The 22,843-nt window shown below is 33.3% G+C and overlaps 2 protein-coding genes and 2 pseudogenes across 5 annotated transcripts in view; 1 reads left to right on the plus strand and 3 right to left on the minus strand.

Annotated features, from left to right (window-relative positions):
* LOC125828873 (probable LRR receptor-like serine/threonine-protein kinase At1g06840) overlaps positions 1-4,124 on the plus strand; it is a 28,417-nt gene extending 24,293 nt beyond the window's left edge. For 3 of the 4 annotated variants that reach the window (XM_049508190.1, XM_049508189.1, XM_049508193.1), the window contains 2 exons: positions 1,112-1,246; positions 3,493-3,864. In XM_049508190.1, coding sequence (XP_049364147.1) covers positions 1,112-1,246; positions 3,493-3,822 — 465 coding nt within the window. In that variant the 3' untranslated portion in view covers positions 3,823-3,864. Of the gene's footprint in view, positions 1-1,111; positions 1,247-3,492 lie in introns of all 4 variants that reach the window. The other variant, XM_049508192.1, reaches the window with a different exon arrangement.
* Positions 4,125-5,420: 1,296 nt separating this feature from the next.
* Positions 5,421-11,948, minus strand: LOC125828874 (protein FMP32, mitochondrial-like). Its single transcript, XM_049508194.1, has 7 exons — positions 11,490-11,948; positions 10,361-10,492; positions 10,212-10,271; positions 6,232-6,308; positions 6,099-6,155; positions 5,938-6,004; positions 5,421-5,840 (listed from the first exon to the last, which is right to left on the minus strand). Exons 1-7 carry the CDS (start codon positions 11,742-11,744, stop codon positions 5,721-5,723), a joined length of 768 nt encoding a protein of 255 aa, XP_049364151.1. The 5' UTR covers positions 11,745-11,948; the 3' UTR covers positions 5,421-5,720.
* LOC125828875 (kinetochore protein SPC24 homolog) lies at positions 7,442-8,272 on the minus strand (annotated as a pseudogene).
* A 7,282-nt stretch (positions 11,949-19,230) lies between the features above and the next one.
* On the minus strand, positions 19,231-20,455 carry LOC125828902 (protein FAR1-RELATED SEQUENCE 5-like; annotated as a pseudogene).
* Positions 20,456-22,843: the final 2,388 nt, after the last annotated feature.

A 22,843-nucleotide genomic window follows, 5' to 3' on the forward strand; every position in this document is an offset into this window, starting at 1 on the left:
ACGTCTAGGCCAACAGGTTCTCAAGGCTGAATCCAAGCCAACCTCACAAGTCAACACACGAGGCTCTTAACAGTGGTGCATGGAGTGCTCATTCGGCATGGAGGTCTTTATCATTCCCACAGATAGCCCTCAGGGCATAATCTGTCCATACATGGAGCCTCCAGCACTCATTGGGCATCAACGCTAGCTCTGAGGTTGTGCACCGCCCATAGAGTTTCCTAACGCGTATGGGTACCTTGGACACTCCTTAGAGATGCCTAGGCAGGCCTTTGAGGATCCCCTTTTATCATGGTATCGGAGACAACCCACCCAATGCTTGTTCACCCGATGTTAGCCCCCGCCTTACAGTGTCCATGCTCCAAATGTCCAATCCTGGCTCCAAATTTCCTTACATGGTTTTCGGAAATCCTCCCCTCATGTGATACTTTTTGGGGTTGAGTTAAGCCCAAGATACATTTCTTTAGCAGTTACATACATGTATATGATGGTCTGTCCTGTATGGTAACAATCTAAAATCATGTTTCTCAAAATCTGGCGATTAAATCTTAGTGTTTCCAAAAGCAAATATATGCCATGGTTAAGACTTCTTGTTTACGGTCAATAGTAAATTTGAATATTCACTCCAGCTGAATGCTTTATGGAATGAAACACATATGGGTTTGACAGGGAAAATATTGAAACTGTGGAAATGACTTGCAAACTCAGAATATCATGCCTCACTGATTTTAGAGTCAAACATCAGTCACTGTTATTTGTGATTAACAATGAGTAAATTATGATTTTCAGATATCTACCAGTTTATTCCTAACTGATCAAAGTTTGATTCAATCATCAAGTTACACTAATGAATCTAATATAAAGGAAAAAGTATAATCTGGGGGTGATCTTGTTCAAAATCTCTCTATCTATGTATCTCTCTCTCACACACACAGACTTGCTTGATTGTTTTTGTCTTCTTGCCTTTCCTCTTGAGAATTCATTCTCTGAAGTTTGATCATGAATACACATACTATGATCCCCTAGTATTTCATTGCTTTTTACCTTCTCAATTATTTTTCTCTTTGCTTCTCCAAAGATAGCTGACAGTTGCCAAAATTTGACACTTGTGTAGGGCTACCTTGATCCTGAGTACTTCTTTACTCACAAGTTGACAGAGAAAAGTGATGTTTACAGCCTTGGTATTGTATTTCTGGAGCTTTTAACAGGGATGCGACCTATTTCTCATGGAAGGAACATCGTCCGGGAGGTACTTGCTTGTTTTTTCCCCTAAGTTATCTAAGTGTTGCACTTTGTTCATGAAGACAGAAATCTTCAAGGGAACATTAGATAGTTCTTCTAGATATATTCAGTGTCTGCTAATGGATCTGAACTAAAGCAGTAGAGGGCATTTGGCATTTGCTTTCACAAGTTTCAGTTCTTTTATCGCTTTAATAAGAACCTCAAATTCCAATGTGATCTATTTTATGAAATTGAGATACAGCATACGAATCAATATAGTTGCTGGGTCCTTAAAACTTTTTTTTTGAAACTGGTAACATTTGAATTGATATTAGTACTTAGGTAGTACCGGAAGAACCATATTTACAACAGAGTAAGTTAAAAAGAAACTGATCCCGACTCTAGATGGACCCTAAAACATCTAAAATTGACTCAATCTCATTAGAGTAAACATTTGTACACCAAAAGAAGAACAACAAAATACATTAAGTATAATCTCCTGGTCATTGTTGCTCCTGTTTTAAAAACATCTGTCATTCCTCTCTCTCCATATAATACACCAAATGCAGGCAGGAATAATCATCCATTTGTCTCTGTTTCTAGCTCCAAATCCTGTTTCCTCCCAACTGATAAGAGTATCATCAATCTTACTAGGCATTATCCATGAGATGCCTCTGAGATTAAGGAAAATCTGCCACAGTTGGTCAGTGACTTCGCAGTGTAGGAAAAGATGTCTAACATCCTTTCCACATAAAGGGCATTTGTTAAACAGTGGAATTCCCCTCTTTGCCACATTGTCAAGAGTCAAAGTAACCTCATTAGCTAAAAGCCAAGTGAAACATGCCACTTTGTGTGACACTTTGCCTTTCCAAATGTGCTTCACTTAATAATCTGAACTCTAGTTTAGTTTGTCAGCTTGTGTCCCTCTTTCACCTTATATATTCCTTTGCTATGCTCATTCCACCATAAGCAGTCCTCTCCTCTTTGTAGTCCTTGAAAGTTCTCCAGAAACTTGTACAAATCAGTCACTCTTGGAATTTCCCAATCGTTTAAATGTCTTCCGAGGACAAATCCCTGCCATGTCATGTCCACATTTTAGCAACTGTCTAGTGTTGATGTTGACCCAAAGCAAAGATGTCAGGAAATAAGCTTTGTAAACTATCAGGACCCATCCATTTGTCTAACCAAGAAAGTGTCTTGTTGCCATTATATACCTTGATAGTAGATTGACTTTTAAGGAATGGCCAGAAGAGCCTGATAGATCTCAAAAGACTAACACCATAAGGGATAGTGACTTCTTTAGTTACCCAATTGTCCAGCTCCCCATACTTTTTCTTGATGACATTACACCATAAAGCTTGAGTCTCCTGTGGGTATCTCGATAGCCATTTCACCTTAACAACTTTGCTCTGGTCCTTAAGGTTCTTGATGCCTGATCTACCTTGCCTTTTGCTTCGGATAATATTCTTTCATTTGACCTAGTGGTAACCTTTTTTCTCCTTGTTGCCTGGCCACAGAAAATTTCTCCTGATTTTATCCAACCTTTGAACCACTGTATGAGGTAACTGAAATAGTGACAACATGTAAGTCTGTTGAGCATCTAGGATAAAGTTTATCAAAGTTAGTCTACCTCCCAGTGACAAATAATGTGATCTCCATCTGGACAATCTCTTCTCACACTTCTCCAAAATTGGGTTCCAGATATCTATGGATCTTGGCTTTGCTCCCAAAGACATGCCAAGATATATTGATGGCAATGCGCCTACCACTCCTCCCAGAATTTGTGATAGATGCTCCACTAGGTATTGGGGACCAAATTAATTGGAAAAAGGTTAGTAATGAAGTAGAGAAAGCTGTTATAGCCCAGCCCTTATTTCTTCCTGTAGAATGGTCAGGGATGAGTTCCCAAAGTTGGATGCGTTGACATAAAATGTTGTGACAGCTAGAAATTGAGATCAGCATTAATAACATGGCCATTGTCTTAGTAGTATCCAGTAAGTGTTTGACCTAAATGAAAATGTGAAGTCCTCAATGTTTAAGCTGATCCACAACTAGTACTAGCTCTCCAGCCTAGAAGACGAGAAATGGCAGAAAATCAGAGTTCGACATCAACACCTATGTGAATCAGACATTTTGAATAAAAGCTCAAACTATTTGAAAGTTCGAGGAAAAACTACAGTCAAAGAAAAAACTGTTGAACTCTCCAAATAGTTAAAGTGTCATTCTTTTTGGGAACGGAGGGAGTAAGAAAAGTTACTTTTGTACTAATGACAGGTGAATGCAGCATGCCAATCAGGGATGATGTCTTCTATAATAGACAAGAGTATAGGTCCATATTCCTCAGATTGTGTCAAGAAATTCCTGGATTTGGCCGTGAAGTGTTCACTGGATGAACAACAGGACAGACCGTTTATGCTGGAGGTGGTGAGAGAGTTAGAGAACATAACTTGCATGCTTCCAGCAATTGACAATAATAATATTGCACCTGATTTAGATGTTTCCACATCACCAACTTCAGTTTATTCCAGACACACTACAACCTACACGACCATGGAAGGAATTGAGCTTGTGAGCGGTGTCATTCCCTCCATCAGGCCTCGTTGATGTTTTTAAGGACTTGCTATATACCCTTCCTTTACCAACATGTTAATGGTCAAAATTCTGAAGTATTAGAAGTTCAGTATTAGTAAGTCTGAGGTATGTAAATATATATATGCAGTTTGAATCAATACTGAGAGGATAAAAAGACTTGCTTGTATATATTGGTTATAAAAAAAAAAGACTTGTATATATGTTGTTGTTCCATTCAGAAGAGAAGTGATTTTATCATTTCATGTAAGAGTTTTTTTAAATGAATACAGAAAACAGTTTGTTTGTAGTAATCAATTACTGAAAATATTACCAAAAGAATGTGTTCTAAAATCTCATGTTATTGAACTGTTTTATTCATCATTTTTATTTTTATTTTGTTTTAGAAATACGATAGATTTAACGTCTAATTATTTATTACACAACAATAACATACCCGGTTTAATTATTTATTACACATAATATGAAAATGATAAGGTCCTACTATATTCTTTTAGGGAGAACTCATATAAGTACTACTCATACACATACATTGCAATAGAATGACCAATTTTAACTTTGCAAATCTGTAGCCCAAAAACATTAGGCCTGGGTTCGGAAAAGAGGATTTTCTGTTGTTCTTTTTCAAATATTCAAGTGCAAAGTTGGATGATTTTCCATTTTTCTCCTTCATGTTCGTATACATTCTTATTCTAGCTATAAAAAAAAAATTTAGCAAATCCATAAATAATACAATTTGAAAATCTTTTTTTTCTTAAATCTTGTCCAAGTTCCAAATGGAACAAAATCAAAGAGAAAAATTAAAAAAAAAATTGTTGCAACTTCGTGATTTGGAGAGAGATTAACAAGGAAAGTCGATTAATACATAGATTGTACGAGAAAAAGTAAGAAAACATACCAAAGATGGTTTTTAACATCATATGTAGAATACATGTATAATGTATAAATTTGTATAAATAATACAATACAGAAAAAATATATATTGCATAAATACACAATTATACCGTATTATAACTTTGTATAATTATATATGGAAACTAGATTTCATCTTCAACTTTGTTTTTCAACTAGTATGATTTTCAAGATCAACTTTTGTCAAACATTCAAACTCCATCGACATAGCATATTCTAGAGTCAAGTTACTGCAAGTTTTTTCAATAATTAAAATTTCATCAAATAGTTTTAGAGTAATATTTTCCACATCTCATTCTTGTAGTTAGTTATGAAATCCTTATCATTTTTCTCCATCATTTGTTCTCATTGAACTTTTGTTTAAATTTCTCATCGACTCATTTAGAACTGATTCTGTCATATTTGGAAATAGCACTTCTATTTCTCCTTTTGTGGTGCCATTAAAGCTTGCACCAAACTCTAACCACTTCATACTCCTGCTTTCAAGTTCAATCATCATCTTGAAGAATATGGTATTATAGTCATGAAGACATTGAACTTTATCATAGACTCCAATCTTCACACTTCCTTTTAGAGAGAATTTTCTGAAAATTAGAGGTCTAATTGTGTCGATTTGGGGTCGACTTTTCAGGAATCAACCAACAATTGCTCCTTTACGCTGACTTGCTTGTACTAAAAAAAAATTACACAAGCATACCAAATTATTGCAGAGGGGAAAACATGTTGAAAATGACTAAGGCAGCAGAAAGATTATATCAACATCCCAAATTTTGAAATATTGTCATAGCAAACATTGAATATGTGGTGAGCTACATAAATCTGAACAAATGAACAAGCTTGAAATAAAATGAATACAATTGTTAACCTATCTACCAAGTTGTGAATATTACAGCGGTTTGACAATGTGGTTGATTCCTATTCAAGCTTCTTAAAAGAATACTGTCAACATCTGGGCACTCGTGCTCATTTAAAAATTCAGCAACAAATGTCATCTGAAATGTCTAGGTATATAACCGTAGCACTGCAAGACCAACAGCCGATATAGAGACAAGAGTACCTATACAGTATTTAATCACTTCGTACTTTGCAGCTTCAATTTGCGCCCTCAATGCATGAATTTCCTGTACATGGATCAAGCAAGAGAAAAAGAAGATATTCACAAGATGCATTGAGTTTAAAGAACGTTCATGCTCAAAATATACAAGATCCCACACTTACCCGATCAAGCTTATTTGTAAGATTTGTAGTTTCTGCATTTTGATTGGCAAGCTCATCACGGATGCGTCTACACAATTTAGAATGACCACAATCAATCATCACGGAGTCGAAAAATGAACAACCTAATCATTCACTAACATCTAAAACTCTTCAGGCCTTACCCTCTTTCAAGATTTAAATCCAACCGTTGACCGGCAGTAAGCTTGTCAACCTCATACCTGCATGAACAAATAATATTGGTTAATGAAACTGGCACTCAAAAGTAGAATCATTTTTCCAACAATTCAATTGTACCTTAGTTCACTGCGCATTTTTTCAATGTCATTCCGAAGCTTTTCAAGTTCACGTTGCAGCAGAGAAAAATGATGTTCCTGCAACAAATTTTTTTTAATCGGTATGAATTCCATACGTCAAACTCAAACCAATGCTCATTCGGGGGTAGAACAAAAACATATATCATGAACATATATATTATTAGCACAACCATGATGCAATAATCATCGGTCCAACACTGAGTTTGAAGTAAATTTTCCTCCTTGATCACCCAATGTTAAGAGAATTTTGGGAACGGTTAGATCCATGCAAGAACAAATTCAAATTGACACGTGTTCTCCTATCTGTCTCACACTGTGTTGAACACAATATTGTCATACAGGCAAGGTTGAAATTTCTCCCAAGCCATCATAGCCATATATGCCATCAGTAACACTCGTCTCACATTGTCTATCAGAAGGAAAATTAGTCTTGTGTTGATGATTTCCAACATCCTGGATTAGTCAAAGTAAATAAGCTGGTTACTCCTAAAAGATGCTTCCCGGTAAGCGAAACAAAAAAAACTGCTGTGATATCTTTGAAAAAGTTGTCTCAAATCAGGCAATCAATTTGACTCAATGACCACAAATCAAAATTCTAAATACTTATGTCATCCTTTCCCGGGGTGGCCAACTAGCCTTTTAGGCTGTAACCCTTTTGATCCCTCAAAACATTGAGGCTGCAACTCCTTCCTAAAGTATTTGCAGCTATCAGAGGCTGAGCCAAAGCTCCCTTCACAACCAACTAGTTTTAATTTTCATACTTGGTTGATATAGTAAAAAAAAATTATGACCGTGGTGTCCGGGCTTAGCTTTCGCACACCTCGACTAATTCCTCGGAATACTTGTCACTCCCACTAGCAAAAGGTACCAGGTAACTGTCCACCAAGGCTACAACAGATGAGAAGAATCACCTAGTGTTTTTTTCTCCGCTGGGATTTGAACCTGAGACCTCATGGCTCTCAACCACTTCATTGACCACTAGGCCACACCCTTGGGTACGGTTGATATAGTACTAATTACTAGAAAGATCCAGCTGACCTAACTTGTTCATTTGATTCGACAATTTTACTTCATCTATTTTTTTTAGTCATTGCTTCTTTATACGACCAGGTTAGGATCATATCATGTCTTAAAGTAAAGAATAACCATTGTTGATCTGTATTACAGGTCATCTTTTTTTTTGTTGAACATATGAGAGATATGATTAGATTAAATCTGATCAGCCAAGGTAATGAGGTACTCCAAAATCCAAGTGATAACTAAGCCTCCTCCCTGAGCAATGGTACTTCTTACAAATTAATCATCTTCCAGATGCTGTTACAAGTGTCAAAGGCAGTCAGCTTTGATGAATGAAACTCAAAATTTTCAACTACCTTCTCATCTCTCTCCACACTATGGCCCTAATATTTTTGATTGATCATCCTAGTCCAGGATGATACTTGTAACAGGGGCATACAATGATAGCTTCATCTCCGCTCAAAGCCGATCTTGCTCAAATTTCTTGAGCAATTGCCTTTGCTCCTCAATAGAGGCTCTTTGACGATGTAAATTTGATCTCAACAGTTATAACATTAAGTTCTTCTCTCTAGATCTCCTGATCGAACTCTTTCTGCAACTTATCTTTTCAGCATCTGTAGCAGCTTCAGGTTGTGCTTCTGTTGTTCTCTGCTATAACTCTGAAGGGCGCGGTACTCAGAGTGGCACTGTGATTGAATTAGATTGCTCTATATACACTGTTTCAAGAAGCTGACATCTTTATCATCTTCCAAGAACTGAACAATATCGTTACTGAAGGAGATCAGCTTCTCCACATCCATGTTACTGGACCCATCCACCATTGTATGTTGAGAGAAATGAGTCTGTATTACAGTTCTACTTAAACGGCAGTATAGCCAAATAAAAGGCTCTTCATCTGCAATATGGTATCACTGATTTGGTGTCTCCATTTCCAAGTATCCATCATTGTATCTTGAATGAACGAGAATAACCTCCTCCATTGAATGAAGGAATGATCTCTGATGATAGAGTTTATGTTCTTTTTAAGTAAACAGTGGCAAAATTGTAGAATGTTATGGAGTGTTACACGCTAAATCTTCTTCCGTAAATCATCAAAACACAGACTTGAAAGAATCTATATTTAATTACAGTCTTACTCCTTATGGGAGTTTACTGCTAGCACAACCTTATTCCTGACAGGAATTTGGTGCATACTGTAATGAATAATTGTTATCCAACACAAGGTGATGATGGCTCAATTCAATTGCCTTTTGAAATTGTAATATTTCAGCATATATATGTAAAATTAGGAAGAAACCCTCATTCACTCTAACCAGAAGGGCATTTGAAAATATTCAAGCAAGTAATTGTACTATTTCACCAAGCTTTAACAATTTCAGCATCAGCTGATTTGAATTATTATGGCCAAATAACGGAGACCAAGAAACGCACAGGTCAGCATGTGAGTTAACGGAAAATGTTCTTGTTATTTGGATCATTGGGTCAATGAGCTGCCTTATTTAGGTGGGCAAATGAAAGTAAAAAATTATCATGAACCATAATTTCTGCAAGAAATGATAAGAGAACCATAATCCAGCCAAGCCGCAACTATACTAGTAATACTTAATCCATAAATCAAAGGTACAGCAATTGAGATTGGTCTGTCTGTCAAACCAACCATCGAACCTCCCCCACCCACCCAACCCCCCAAAGGAAAGAAAACCCACAAAGAAGCAAGGAAGAGATGTACAGGACTAGAGTAAAACCAATTAGGTGAATTTACTTTAGAACCCAAGGCAGATCAAACTCAATACCATAACATAGAATCTCCCCTTACATCCTGATGTGGGAGGTAGAAGAATTAACCACTATACTTGTCATATGCAGTGTTGTCAAAGGCATGCTAAAGCCCTGAAGCGAGGCAAAAAACATGTTGAGCACTTCACCTCACTTTATGGGTGCTTCAGTGTTGTTATCAAGGCTCCAAGACATACTTTTCCATGCCAATGAGTGCAACCCTTAACATGTGACACTAAAACAATTGATATTTCACTTAATCATAATTTTTTAAAATTTCTTTGTTCATATATTTGTTACTCATGCTTATGATTATTAATCTTGGACTACACATACATATTTGTGGGTTTTCTCCATTTGCGCATTTTTTTCATTAAAGTTCACACTTTATTTGCGTTTAAAACCCCAAAGGACCTTAGAGCTTTTTTGCACTTTTCGCTTTTGATAACACTGGTCATATGATGACAATTGAATTATAGAAATACATAGCTTAGCCTCTTCGCCTCTATGCCACGTTTTTTGCACCATGTGCTGACCTCAATTTCGTATTCTGTCTCTTTTCTTTTCTTTTTAGATGAAGTAATTGATTCCATTCATGGAATCTAGAAGATGCAAGGTAGTTTTCTTTTCTGTTTTTTGCTAATTAATTGTCATGAATCTGGAAAATCCAATCAATCTCTCGGATGCTGCTTTCAACAACAGTTTCATATTCTTTCACAACTCACAACAAACTAAAGCTTTTCCCACTGAAGCTATCTACCTCACAGTTAACATCATTGAAGAAAAATATCACTGGTATGCATTATCACGCCTCCATCTACAAACTCATTAATAAAAGTCAAAGCACCAGAGAATGGCTAGGCAATAAAGGTCTTAACAACAGCTTGAATATGCTTTTTTTTCATTATGTAGAAAAAATAACTGGGAACAACAGCTTGTATATGTTCCGGGACTACATACAACAGCGTACAAAGCTAGCTTACTCGTCTATCTAGGCAGAGAAAATCATCTATAGCAGATGTGACTAAGGGCAAGCTAATATTCTACAAGCAGAAGAAATACATTACACCTCCCCTAGCACAAGACAGAGAATAACTAGACGCACAGCTGAAGACTTTTTAGAATACCGATATGCACAACTAACAGAGCTTCATGACAATTTTGTACCTGAGAACTTTGTACTTCAGACTTGAACTTGGAGAGGTTGGCTTCTTGAATCATCTCAGACTACATAGGCAAAAATGCACAAAACAATTATTCAGCAAAGTGGAAATGGGCACATTGTTTACAACATAAGATCTTGAGTAAAGTCTTACTTTCTGCATTTCAGCTCGTGAAACAAAAGAATGAGCTACATTTTCCAAACTGTCATTCAAAACTTCAGTGATAGCAGATGTTATTGCTTCTGCCTGTTCTGATGGTACACCTCGTGCTTCTAATCTCCTAACCTGTCAGCAAACAAGATCTATAAATATCTATAATTCATATCAATAATAACAAATCAGGAGAGACTCTAGCCTTGAAAAGTATCCTAATTTATGACGAAATGGATAGAAGCAAATACAAAAACTCAAAAAGAACCACAAGTTTAGTGGCTTTACTATTTGTTTTTTTGCTTTATTTTGAAGGTATTAGTTTATGGTCTGATAAAGTACTACTTTAATTATGATCAAAAGGAACAACATCAAACAGATCAAGATCCAAATTCAAGTCATCTTTGGCAGAAAGATGAAGCATTCCTCTTTTGGAAAGAAAAGGCTGAAACTTAGTCAATTGAAAATGAGTTAATATTTAGAACAAGTCACCCTGAAAATCCCCCAATCCCACTTATAAAAAAGGCCACAGTCCTAAGTCTATCATACCAAGACTTAATTGCTTTATTAGGTTTGGCGAGCATCACATACCCTTCGATCTGCAATATTTCAGTAGGCCCTAGGTACCAATGTTATGTTGAGTCCGACATGGAAGTAAGTTATGAGTTTATATAATTAAACAAAAACAAAATCGGTTTTTGAAATGAAAACAACTTCTTTTCATTGGTTTTAGGTTATTTCCCCAAGACCAAAGCAGTTTGGTTTCACCTTTATTTTTTAAGCCAAAGACAACTAACTAGAGACCAAAAATAAAACTCATCCACTTGCATTCCTACTAAACTTAAAAAGATAAGAGAAACAAAGCTTTTCTCCATCTCCTTTCTGATTCCACAGATACCAACACAACAGATTATCAATATAAATACTCAACATGCTTCATCCATAATTGGTTGGGATCATTTCATTCCACTACAAAAACAATGATAATGAAGAAACACTAATAATTACCAGAGCTCATAAATATAATTAAATACACAACTGTGTTCATTTCTAAATTAGTTGGGAACATTTCACTCCAATACAACAAATTATAAATCAACAAAGAGGAGGATAAAGAAATAGTAATAATTACCAGAGCTAATGTATCAACGAGAAACGCACGCTTGCCATTAGGTTTAGCAAGCTGTGAGATTTGCCTATAATCAAACTTGTTAGCAGCAGACGATTTATAGGGCTCAGAACTGTAAAAATTAACTGAACCAGCGTTGATTTGTGATCTATCAATCAACAAAGCAGCAGAAACTTTAGATGCGTTAATCCCTTGAGATTTAGACAATCTAATCCCACAATTAGCCCCTAATTGAACCACACGTCTCGCAACAGCCATTAATTTCTCAAAATCTACAAGAAGAAGAAAAACCTTTTTGATTTTTTCAACAAAAAACTAGACTAAGCTGCATCGATTTCAACGAAGATTTTGAACAAAGTATGAAAGGTCAAACTTTCAGAAATGGCGGCAAGTAGAAAGATTGAAGGAGACAGAAGAGGGGTAGTTGATTGTTAATGGCGGACGATGGGGATTTTCCCTTTTTACGGTTTTTATTTATATCTCGTTCGGGTTGCTTGCCGAAGGGGAATTATATTGTATACCTTATTGGTAGAGTAATTTGGTATTGGTCTTTAGTCTTTACGCACGAGATGAGAGGATATGCTATTTAGGTTTCCAATGGGAAATGACAACTTGGTTTCCTTTTCTTTCATTTGTTTTTTAATTTGGTTTCTCTCTTTACACAATAATATTGTGCTTGAATTGACTTTGAGAACTCAATCAAAGCAAAAAAGACAAAAAATATACAAATCATAAAAGCGATTGTTAAAGGCTTATCTAAAGAACAAATTGACTGGCATGTGAAAATCCTCTGAGTCCCTCATCTTGATTGACCTAGGATGTGATTACTATATTGTAAAATTCCACCAAGGTGGAGAATATACATAGGGACTTTCATGAAGGATTGTGGTTTATAATAGGAAATTTCCTTTTTGCAAAGAAATGAGAACCAAATTTCGTCTCTAAAATCTATATGCTAACCCTCATTGCAATTTGGATTCTACCACCAGAACTCCCAACAAAAATTTATGATAAACAAATATTAGAAAAATTGAAAAAGATTTGGGAGCACTCCTAAAAATAAATACTTGCACTTCGGTCACACTAAGAAGTTGTTATGCACTCATTTATATTCAAGTGTCACTTAAGGTGATGGTCAAAACGAAGGTCACAATTAGTTGCCACAAATAAAAGGTATCTATGAATGAGATGAAATCATGTCCCTGGTTATGGGATACTAAGCCATATACATGGCACAAGAAAGGTTAGATTAGTGATCAAAGGATACACACAAGAGTATTGAGACAAATCTCTTTTGTTGGACCGTCTTGCGTTAGGTGAAGAGAAGGGGGAGGTAGGCTTAGTAGGGCTCGAACTTACAATATTACTACTATGAACGGTACGTTTCAACCACGAAAATCTCTCACAAAGAACATAGACTATCAACATTCAATGCGGAAGTACCAATAGACACTTGGCAGGTAGTATATTTTTCCAAGAAAGAATAAAATGCCTAGGCCCCATGGTCACTTGTCAAAGGTGAATAAAATGCACAAAGAACGCACCCAAGCATAGAAAAAAAAACGATCCACAATCAGGTAAGTTCCTTGATACCACCATTCCAAATCGAATAATTGAGGATGGACTGAAAACCACCCCAATGAAACTAGAAATGAGAAAGGAAATACAAAAATGGGCCTAAAAATAAACTCTCAAAGCCCATCAATCAACTAATGGTGCATTAAATGGGAAAATCACTCCCTCCCGCCCCACCCCCCAAAAAGGGACAACTCCCCAATCCAAAAATAATTGGACAAATCCCTTGGAGGATTATACCTACTTCCCTAAATGCAAAAAAACCCAGAGGGTCCAAACCCCAACCAATCACACTCCTCCTACAAAGTCTCTTATGAAAGCAAATGCCACAACTTTTCTTTATCAGAGTAATTTCTACTCTGAAAAAAATAACCATCACACTAAATCAGTTGAAGTGATTATATTAGTCATATCAACTTACTCCCCCCATTACTCTTTTTAGTAATGAAGGGTGTCAACAATCAAACGTTGTGATTAACCCTACTTCAGGCTCCATTATCCTTAACAATGGTGAAAAGTCCCTCCTCTTCCCAACAACAACAAAACGACCCACTTAATTGTATTCACAATGGCACCACTACCTCTAAACCACACACTAACCTCGTAGTTGGAGTTGGCAATGCAAAACAAATGCCATACTCTACAGCTGAACATGTATGTGCAGCTAATGATTATAATCCTCTAAGACCTTGCGTTTTTTAAAAGGGACCATACAATAGAGGGTCAAGACTTAATATTTAGCTAGAAAATCTGCGGCAAACTTAACTAATTCGGAACCTCAACATGATGTTCATAGAAAAGTTCAATGTCCTAATGGAACATACTTTCTAGAGTTTCTCATTCTTCCCCTACTTATCCAACTCTTAGAGCCTATTCTTTGTCTTATGGATACCTCAGAAACACCAAAGCTTAGACCAAACCCAACCACCAAATATAGGGGCTGGAAACCCAAAAAAAAAAACAAAGCTCTCTCCTTGAAACATTGAGAAAAAACAATCTGGAACTGGAACATATTTTGACAATTTTTGGGGAGCAAATCAATGAAGTCTTTTTTAAAAGAGCCTACCAATATAATTATTATAATCTATTGTAACACGTAAATGACCATGTGCACCTTAAATATTAATGAAATCACATATGAGGCAAACATGACAATAGTACTGAGTAGGGGTGTACATGACCGGGTTAGTTCGGGTTTTTCAAAAATCAAACTAAATCATTTGTGTTGGATTTTTAAATTTATACACCAAACCAAACCAATAAAGCTCGAGTTTTTCAACCTCGGGTTTTTCGGGTATAGTATACTAGGAGTTCTCTTGTGTTTGATTTGAATTTCAAACTTATAAGCATTTTAGTTTTCGCTTTGCGTTATATATGTACTTAAACTTAGTACTAGGGTGTACAAAACCGAACCGAAAACCGAACCAAATCGCAAAGTGAGTCAAACCGAGCAAAAAACCCGACTAGTGGTTTGGTTTGACTTGGTTTGGTATTGGAAAAAAAACCCGACTATATTTTGGTTGGTTTGGTTTTAACTAAAAAAACCCAACCCGAGACCAAACCAACCCGACATTATATATGTAATTTTAAAATTTTATTTTATACATAAAAATATTTACTTTGATATAATTTTAAAATATTTCTTATACTATTTCATAGTTTTATCTTTTAATATATTATTTCAAGTTTAAAACTTAGAATTAAGAATGGTCCAATAAAGATTATAGTTCATAGATGTTGATTATTATAATAAAACTTAAATCAAAATCAAATCAATAAATCTATATAAAGTTGAATAAAATCACACTGATGTGGCATGCTTCATTGATCAGTATTACTATTTCTTAAAATTTTGATTGTTTTCTCTCATTTTCTGCTCAATAACCTTTTAAAACAATTATTCACTTTCCTTATTATTAACCTTTACTACATTTAACTCTTCCTTCCAAAAGGAAATATGTAACATCTAAATACATAATGGAGCAATTAATGTGCATTATCACGCATTTTTTCCTATTAAACCATTGCTTCAACCCACGTACTAACTATCAGTTTTTTTGTAATCCTTAATCACCTATAATTAATTAGACAATTCATTCCCCTATTTATTCATACCTTCTTAGACCTTTTCCTTTGGGGTTTCATGTAAGTATTTTTTTCATATCTTCTTATACCTTTTTGGGGGTTTCATGCGGTTTTTTTGTTCTTCTCTTTCATCTTCTTCCTTTTATTTTATCCATCCTTGATAGCATCATTTTAAACAGGATAATTACTATGAAGCTTTTTGATATGAAGAGCAGAAGAGGAAAGCCAAGAGTTGATTGTATCCATTCTTGATTTTATTTTTAACGTATGTATATATTTTACCATCCTTTGAAAAGGATATTACTATGAAGATTTTGATATAAGCCAAGAGTTTTTATTATTATTATTTTATCAATATCAATGTTATTTAATTTTTTAAAAGATTTTATTTTAGTTTTAGGAAGTTAAAGTTCTAATTCTATTCAATATGTCTCTCTCCTTAAATCTAAATTTGTATAGTATAATATTAAAGTTAAGTGTACACAATGTAATAATAAAGTGATGTGACATCTCTCTATGTTTATCAAATTTAATTATGTTTTTTATTTGAATTTTTTAAATATTTACTATTGTAATAAATTGTCAATGAAAAAGTGTAGAGAAAACTGAACATGTACATCAATAAATATACTCCGGCGATGTGACGCTCTCTAAGGCCACAATTCTTTTTACAATAGTAAATATTTTTAAAAATTCAAATAAAGATAACGTGATGTTTAAATTTATAATTGGTAATGTCTCAAAAACAAAAGATGGCTTGTGGTTGGCATGATTTTGATGTTTGATGAGGTTAAGGCTTAATTTGGACATGGTATGAAAATATGGATGATGATTTTATAGCTATGAAAGTAGTTGTGTCGTGTTTTTAAAAAAAAACTCAACACATATATACACATGTGTTTATTCTTTTATTTTATTTATTTGTGTTTTTCTCCCTTATTTGTTTTTAAAGTTTCACCTTCATGACTCATAAGTCATACCTATTAAATTTCCACTTTCAATAATATAATTAACTTCATGATATTTAATTATAAAATTTAAGATACTTTATGATATTTCTTTATTTTGTCTTATATAAATTCACCATTTTTTGTTTCATAAGATATATTCCTACTCAAAGATATTACTTTTATTTTATAGTTCCTTTTATTATTATTATTATTATTATTATCATTATTATTATTATTATCATCATCATCATCATCATCATCATCATCATCATCATCATCATTATTATCATTATCATTATCATTATCATTATTATTATTATTATTATTATTATTATTATTATTATTATCAAAATTTTGTGCATTAAATCTGTATTTTTATTTTCATCATCTTTTTATTATACGATTAAGACCCTAAGAAAGATATGTATTCTCTTCGTGTAATTAACTGTTTTAGTTTGGCTTCTTATGATTTTTTTAATTATCGTAAGTCTGTATTTTTATTTAGATATAATACAACAATGTCAGAAATATATTTACCACTAATGAAGGCTCAAACAATACTATTAATGATTTACAAGAAATATTTATTAATTATTGAAATACATTCTTTTAATTGTATAAAGAATTATTTATATTTTCTTTAAAGATTCGTCCATTTTATCTACCTAAATTCATAATTTATTGTTTCATGAGACCCCTACTCAAGATTATCCTTTTTATTTCATATTTGAAGTTATATTTTTCTTATATTACTATTATATATAAATAATTTTGGTTATTAAACACATTATTAAAGGAAAACTCTTCTAAAGAGAAAAGACTCATAAATAATTCAAAATTATAAAATTCATAATTTATTGTTTCATGAGACCCCTACTCGAGAATATACTTTTTATTTCATATTTGAAATTATATTTTTCTTATATTACTATTATATATAAATAATTTTGGCTATTAAACACATTATTTAAGGAAAATCTTCCGAAGAACAAAAACCCATAAATAATTTAAAATTGTAAATATCACAAAATTTGAGCAGGAATAATAAATTGAACTAAGACTCTTAGTATAATTTTGTAGCACTCAATATTTCATAATCGCGCGAAACGCGATCAAATTCACTAGTTAATACTAATGCAAAAAATAAATCAATTCAACACTAAGAATGACAATAATATTGAATATTTATTCTTTAGTTTTACATTGGTTTAGACAATTAAAATATATAATCTAATTTAATTTTCCTTAAATATTTAGTAATGTAACTAATACTTATTAAACCTATAATTTTAGCATGATTTAGTACTTTTAAATTATGATCATTTTCATTATGACTTTGCAATATTTATTTTATATGATGATTTCATTATTATTTTTTATTGAATATTTTTGTGTCATCAGTACTCATATCATATTTTGTGTTATTTTTTTAAGAAACACCTTAGATAATTGTATTTTGGTTGTACTAAAGAAATATTTTGGAGCACAAGTTAATTATATGTTTGTATGCAAACTTTACCCAAAAAATCCAAAAATCTGGAAAAAAAAATCGAGGTTTATTATTTTGGTTTGATTTATAAATTTAAAAATTCGACACAATGGTTTGGTTTGGTATTTGAAAACCCGAACCAACCCGAGGTTGAAAAACCCGAAAAAATCCAAATTTTATTAGTTTGGTTTGGTTTATAAATTTAAATATTTTACACAAATGTTGTGGTTTGATATTTGAAAAACCCGAACCAATCCGGTCATGTACACCCCTAAATGTTACCATCAATGGCGGAGCCAGAATTTTTAATAAGGGGGTTCAAAATCTGAAAAAATATACGCACGAAGTAGCCGAAGAGAGTTCGACATCTACTATATATATCTACAAAAATATTTAACCATATATAAATAATATAATTTTTCGCCAAAGAGAGTTTGGATGAACCCCTGACTATAAAGTCGCTCCGCCAATGGTTACAATAACAACAACAAAAGCATACTCAATATAATCTCACAAGTCAATACAGAGAATAGGGTGTACACTAAACACAAGTTATAAGTTTTGTGCACATTTGCACTACTATCAAACTGTACATCAGAATTTTGAAACCCCAAAAGATTTTAATAATTAATTTTATGATTTTAGTTTTCACTTGAAACAATATTAACATTATTAAAAAAATCTATCTACTTTTTATCAAAAATATTTTAGAACTTTGACTTAAACCATTCAAATCTTCATATTAATAAATAAAGTTTTTACATCAACATACAATGTGATGCATTGCAAACAAATGTTTAACCTCTTATTAACTACATTTTTGTGCATGTGTCTATATAATTTGGCTTAATGCCATTAATTTTATTGATATGTGAGTAAATAAACACACAACCAAATATAAAGTGCAAACTTGAATTAAAGTTGTAACCGCGATATGATTGTGAGTAAAATTGAAAACCAAATCTTGAAAGATTTTTCTTTTCAACCTAAAAACCTAAAAGTATTTTCTACCAATAAGAAAGAAAAATAGAAAATTTTAGATGTTTGTCTCTCCATGAGTCTTGAAGCTTGAATCTTAAAGCTTTAAAGACAAGACATTCACAAATCATAAATCTTGTCGGTATGGATGTGAAGTTGTTCTCAGCAGATCCTGAAAAAATATTAAAAGTCATTTAAATATGTATAGGTCTGTAAATATGTTCTAAATATATAAGAACACGATCAGAGCAAACCTACCATAAATGAGGTATGATATCCACGGTCAATTTGTCCTTGAACGGCTCTGAATATGATTGAAATGACTTTTTTTAAAGGAAAAAGAACAATTTATTAGGTAAATATACGGAGGTAGATGAAAATAAGTTTTAATATACATTATATGAAGTATCAAAAGAAGAGTACCATTATGGGAGTTGTACTAAGTGGTGGTGATGTGCTTTCAGGTTCCACTTCAACATTAGAGCTTGAACTATACATCAAATATCAAAGTCACAAAAATATTAATCAATAATTTTTACATTATATAAAGTAAGATTACCTCATTCCTCTGCCCTTCGTATTGGCCTTTCCCTTGCCCTTGCCCTTGCCCTTGGTCTTGCCCTTTGCCTCACCATTCTTTGAACTTTTGATTTGCCTTGTTTGTTTCTTAGACGTGGTTTTTTTGACCTTTAGAGATTTTTTCTAGACCACCTCTCATTCTCAATGAATTTGAACGTCCTTTAGTTACCACATATAAAGGATCAAATCAAGATTGTGTTTTGCCTCTCCTCATTTGTGTTTAGTTCCACATTTGACTCGTTAACTAGATCATCACATGCATATATCATCATTCTCAACCTCATAAGGGAGTTCATCAAGTTCTTCACATAATTGGGATAATCTTTGATATGCAAATTTATAATGTCTTTCAGACCATGTAGCTCGCTCAGATAGGCCAAAAGAATGCATCATAATATTATTAAGCCATATAGAGGAAGACTTCAAATTATTCACATGCGATTTGTCATTTGAAATGCCATCAACTTTTTCTTTGGTGGCATATCTTGTTCACCGATTCAACAGATAACATGTTGGAAGTGAGTAAATTTGTTTCTTTATAAATACGACAAGCATATGCCTACATAAGATTCCTATGAACTCAAACTTACAACAAGAACAAGTAGCATCTTTCAGTATAAGGTTCAATCTAACAGTGTAGGCAGGTATTTGTTTTTGAAACAAATGAACTCTATAGATATGTATTCCATCCCGAACCTCAATCTTTTTTTAAATAAATTTTTGAGACTGAATCAATTCTTCTTGAAATTTTCGAAATATTTTTCTAGTATATACCTTTGCTGCTTCATCCTCCATGGGATATAATGTCTTCAAGTAGCCTTTGAATATTTTGTCTTATATTCCTTTTCCCTTATTTTATCATACCTAGCATCAATAGCTTCATCATATTGTGCTACAAATACACTCATCGGTGTACTAGAATTAAGCTAATCCTTAAAAAATTGGGATAAGGGTCTGAAAAATACCCCAACTTTGATCGGATTTGCTGTTGCGATACTAAACTTTCATGAGGACCTATTACCTCCCTAGACTATTTAATACTGTATTTTAAACATATATATTTGCCCACGTGAACATAAAAAATAATGCAAAATTATAAATAGTAATGTGTCCACGTGGGAACATATATACCTTTAAAATACACTATTAAATAGTTCAGGGGGTAAAAAATACGATATTAAATAGTCTAGGGAGGTAATAGGTCCTCATGAAAGTTTAGTATCGCAACAGCAAATCCGACCAAAATTTGGGTATTTTTCAACCCTTATCCATAAAAATTTGTTCATACTCTCACCTCTTTGAGTTGTTGACATTCTAGCACAAAAATTCCTCCTTACATATGCTGGAATCCATTTTTCACTAATTGCATATATTCTTTGTAGCCAACTATTTTCTTCTAAATTATAGTTTTTCATAATATCACTCCAAGTAGCTTCAAATTCCTTGGGCGTGGTCGTACCATGTATACACTTACTAAACTTAGTTTTAAAATCATCAAAGTCATGATAAACATGACTTAAATATTCGGAAATTTTCTTTTCAATGTGCCACATGCAAAAGTGGTGTGCACAATTTGGAAACACATTTACCACTGCATTTGTTATTGCAGCATCCTGATATGTGATAATTGTACGAGGCATAACACCGAGCATTGCCTCCGAAGTAACCACTCAAAAGTTTCTTGAGTTTCATCCCAAAGAAGAGCACAACCAAATAAAATGGATTAATGATGGTTATTAACTCCAGTAAATGGGACAAAATGCATCTTATATCTATTTGTCAAGTATGTAGGATCAAAAATGACAACATCCCCAAAGTTTTTATTAGCTATCCTAGACCTAGCATCTTAGCTAGATGACCTACATCCATTTGTATTGCATAAAAGAAGCCAGGGCTTTTAGATTGACGCTTTTGAAAGTACTTCAACATCAATTGGACATCTCCTTTCTCAATATTCTTTTGCCTTTTAGTACTCAAATAATTTGAATGTCTCGTCTAGTTAAATTGAGATTCTCTACACCTCTTGCCTGAGTAATTAATACTGATGCAATTTTACTAGGACGAACACCTGAATTATCTAATAAATCAATAAGATTCTTTTGAGCTTCTGACTTTTTCCTTTTCGATTGCAAGAAATTTTTGCTATGTGGAGAAGCAAGTTCATGATTAATGGTTTGAGACTAGCCTAGCAACAACCCACTTTTCGTCTTCTTTCTTCGACAAATATATCAACACTTTGCACCCTTCTCTAGTTTCATCTTTTTCTCAAGACTCTTTTTTGAGCGAAATTCTTCTTTTGAACAAACAAATTCTTGACCTATTATTAATTTATCTTTTCTTGATCTAGTGATTCGATTTTTGCGCACACTAAAATCACTACTAATCAAGATAAAATTTAAATGCAATATCGATTGACTGAAACACCATACCGATGTATGGCACTCTCGATTCTTCATCACCAAAATGGGGAATATCCTCTTCTGAAGATCCAATGCCTACTGCATTTTCCTCAGGTAAGTTAGAGAATCCTAATTTGTCCTGCAACATGTAGTTAATGGATGTCAAGCTAAATATAACTTAAAGATTCAAACTATCTTAAATTGCTAATTACGTAAAATTAGTGAAAGTAAAACGATGGAGTATCATGCATATAGATATTGAGTTTGTTGGAAGCAATGTGTCATAGAAGAGAGATACCTGAGGGCCTCCCATTACAGATGTTCAAGTTACAACACCACACGGAAACAAGTTTCAGAAGGATGAAACAAAAATTAACGATGAAATATTTTAGGTAAATAAAAAAATAGAATCCTAAACTAATTTGATAAAATAAATTTTGAGTCCTAGTTGCCTTATACTACTATATTTAATATTTATATTCTATAAAATATAAAATAAATAAATTTAAAAACTTAACTTTTGTGCGACTTAAAGTTAAGTGATAGTGTAAAAAAAATTCGACTGACAATGGACACAAGTTAATCTCATTAAAAAATCTATCTCTACACTAAAGAAAAGATCCTGATTTTATATAGTAGTGGAAATTTTCAATCAGAAAAAGTATAAGAGGAAGAAAAATATATTCAAAAAAATTCAATTAGAGAATTTTTTTTCCACAATAGCATGATCGAGTCAATTAAGTGTAGACCAACAAAGTTTACTAAAAATAATCAAGTATTAAAGCTATTCCGATCCAGTAAATTAAAGAAAGAAAATCAATTACAAAATTGCATAACCGGTTAAAGAAATAAAAGGAAAGAAGTAAGAAAAAATACAAATCATACTTTCCCTTAACTTAATTGATGAAGAAGTTTTACATATAATTAATGAGTCAGACTTTCACCAAGAATAGCAAAAGCTATCAGACCAATTAAACAAACACAAGATCTTATATTACACTTGCTGCATCATTTGATGCAATTCCTAGCATCAACATGTCTTATTAATTTTCGCTCCGAAGTGATACTTCTTCGGGAGCTTGGGTGAGCTACTTGGGGTTCAAGGCGAGTTAGACTTTCTCTATCTTCACTATTTCAGACATAATTGTAGTTTCTGAAATAGGTGTATTCAATTAGATACTCTTATACTAGTGACACTAAGTCTTTTATATATTTGTTTATTTTCACAATTCTATTCTATTTATAAAATTTGAATTTTGAAACTTAATTACTTTTGCTATTTTTAATAACTTCGGAGAATTG

This window comes from Solanum verrucosum, unplaced genomic scaffold, assembly GCF_900185275.1.
Source record: "Solanum verrucosum unplaced genomic scaffold, falcon-dt-bn FXZP01000067.1, whole genome shotgun sequence".
Taxonomy (NCBI): Eukaryota; Viridiplantae; Streptophyta; class Magnoliopsida; order Solanales; family Solanaceae; genus Solanum; species Solanum verrucosum.

Coding starts and splice junctions, on each gene's coding strand:
- LOC125828874 (XM_049508194.1), bottom strand. CDS start 11,744: ATGGCTGTTGCGAGACGTGTGGTTCAATTAGGGGCTAATTGTGGGATT. Junction 6,156..6,231: donor AAAATGCGCAGTGAACTAAG/GTACAATTGAAT, acceptor TTGTTCATGCAG/GTATGAGGTTGACAAGCTTA. Junction 6,005..6,098: donor GATTTAAATCTTGAAAGAGG/GTAAGGCCTGAA, acceptor TAAATTGTGTAG/ACGCATCCGTGATGAGCTTG.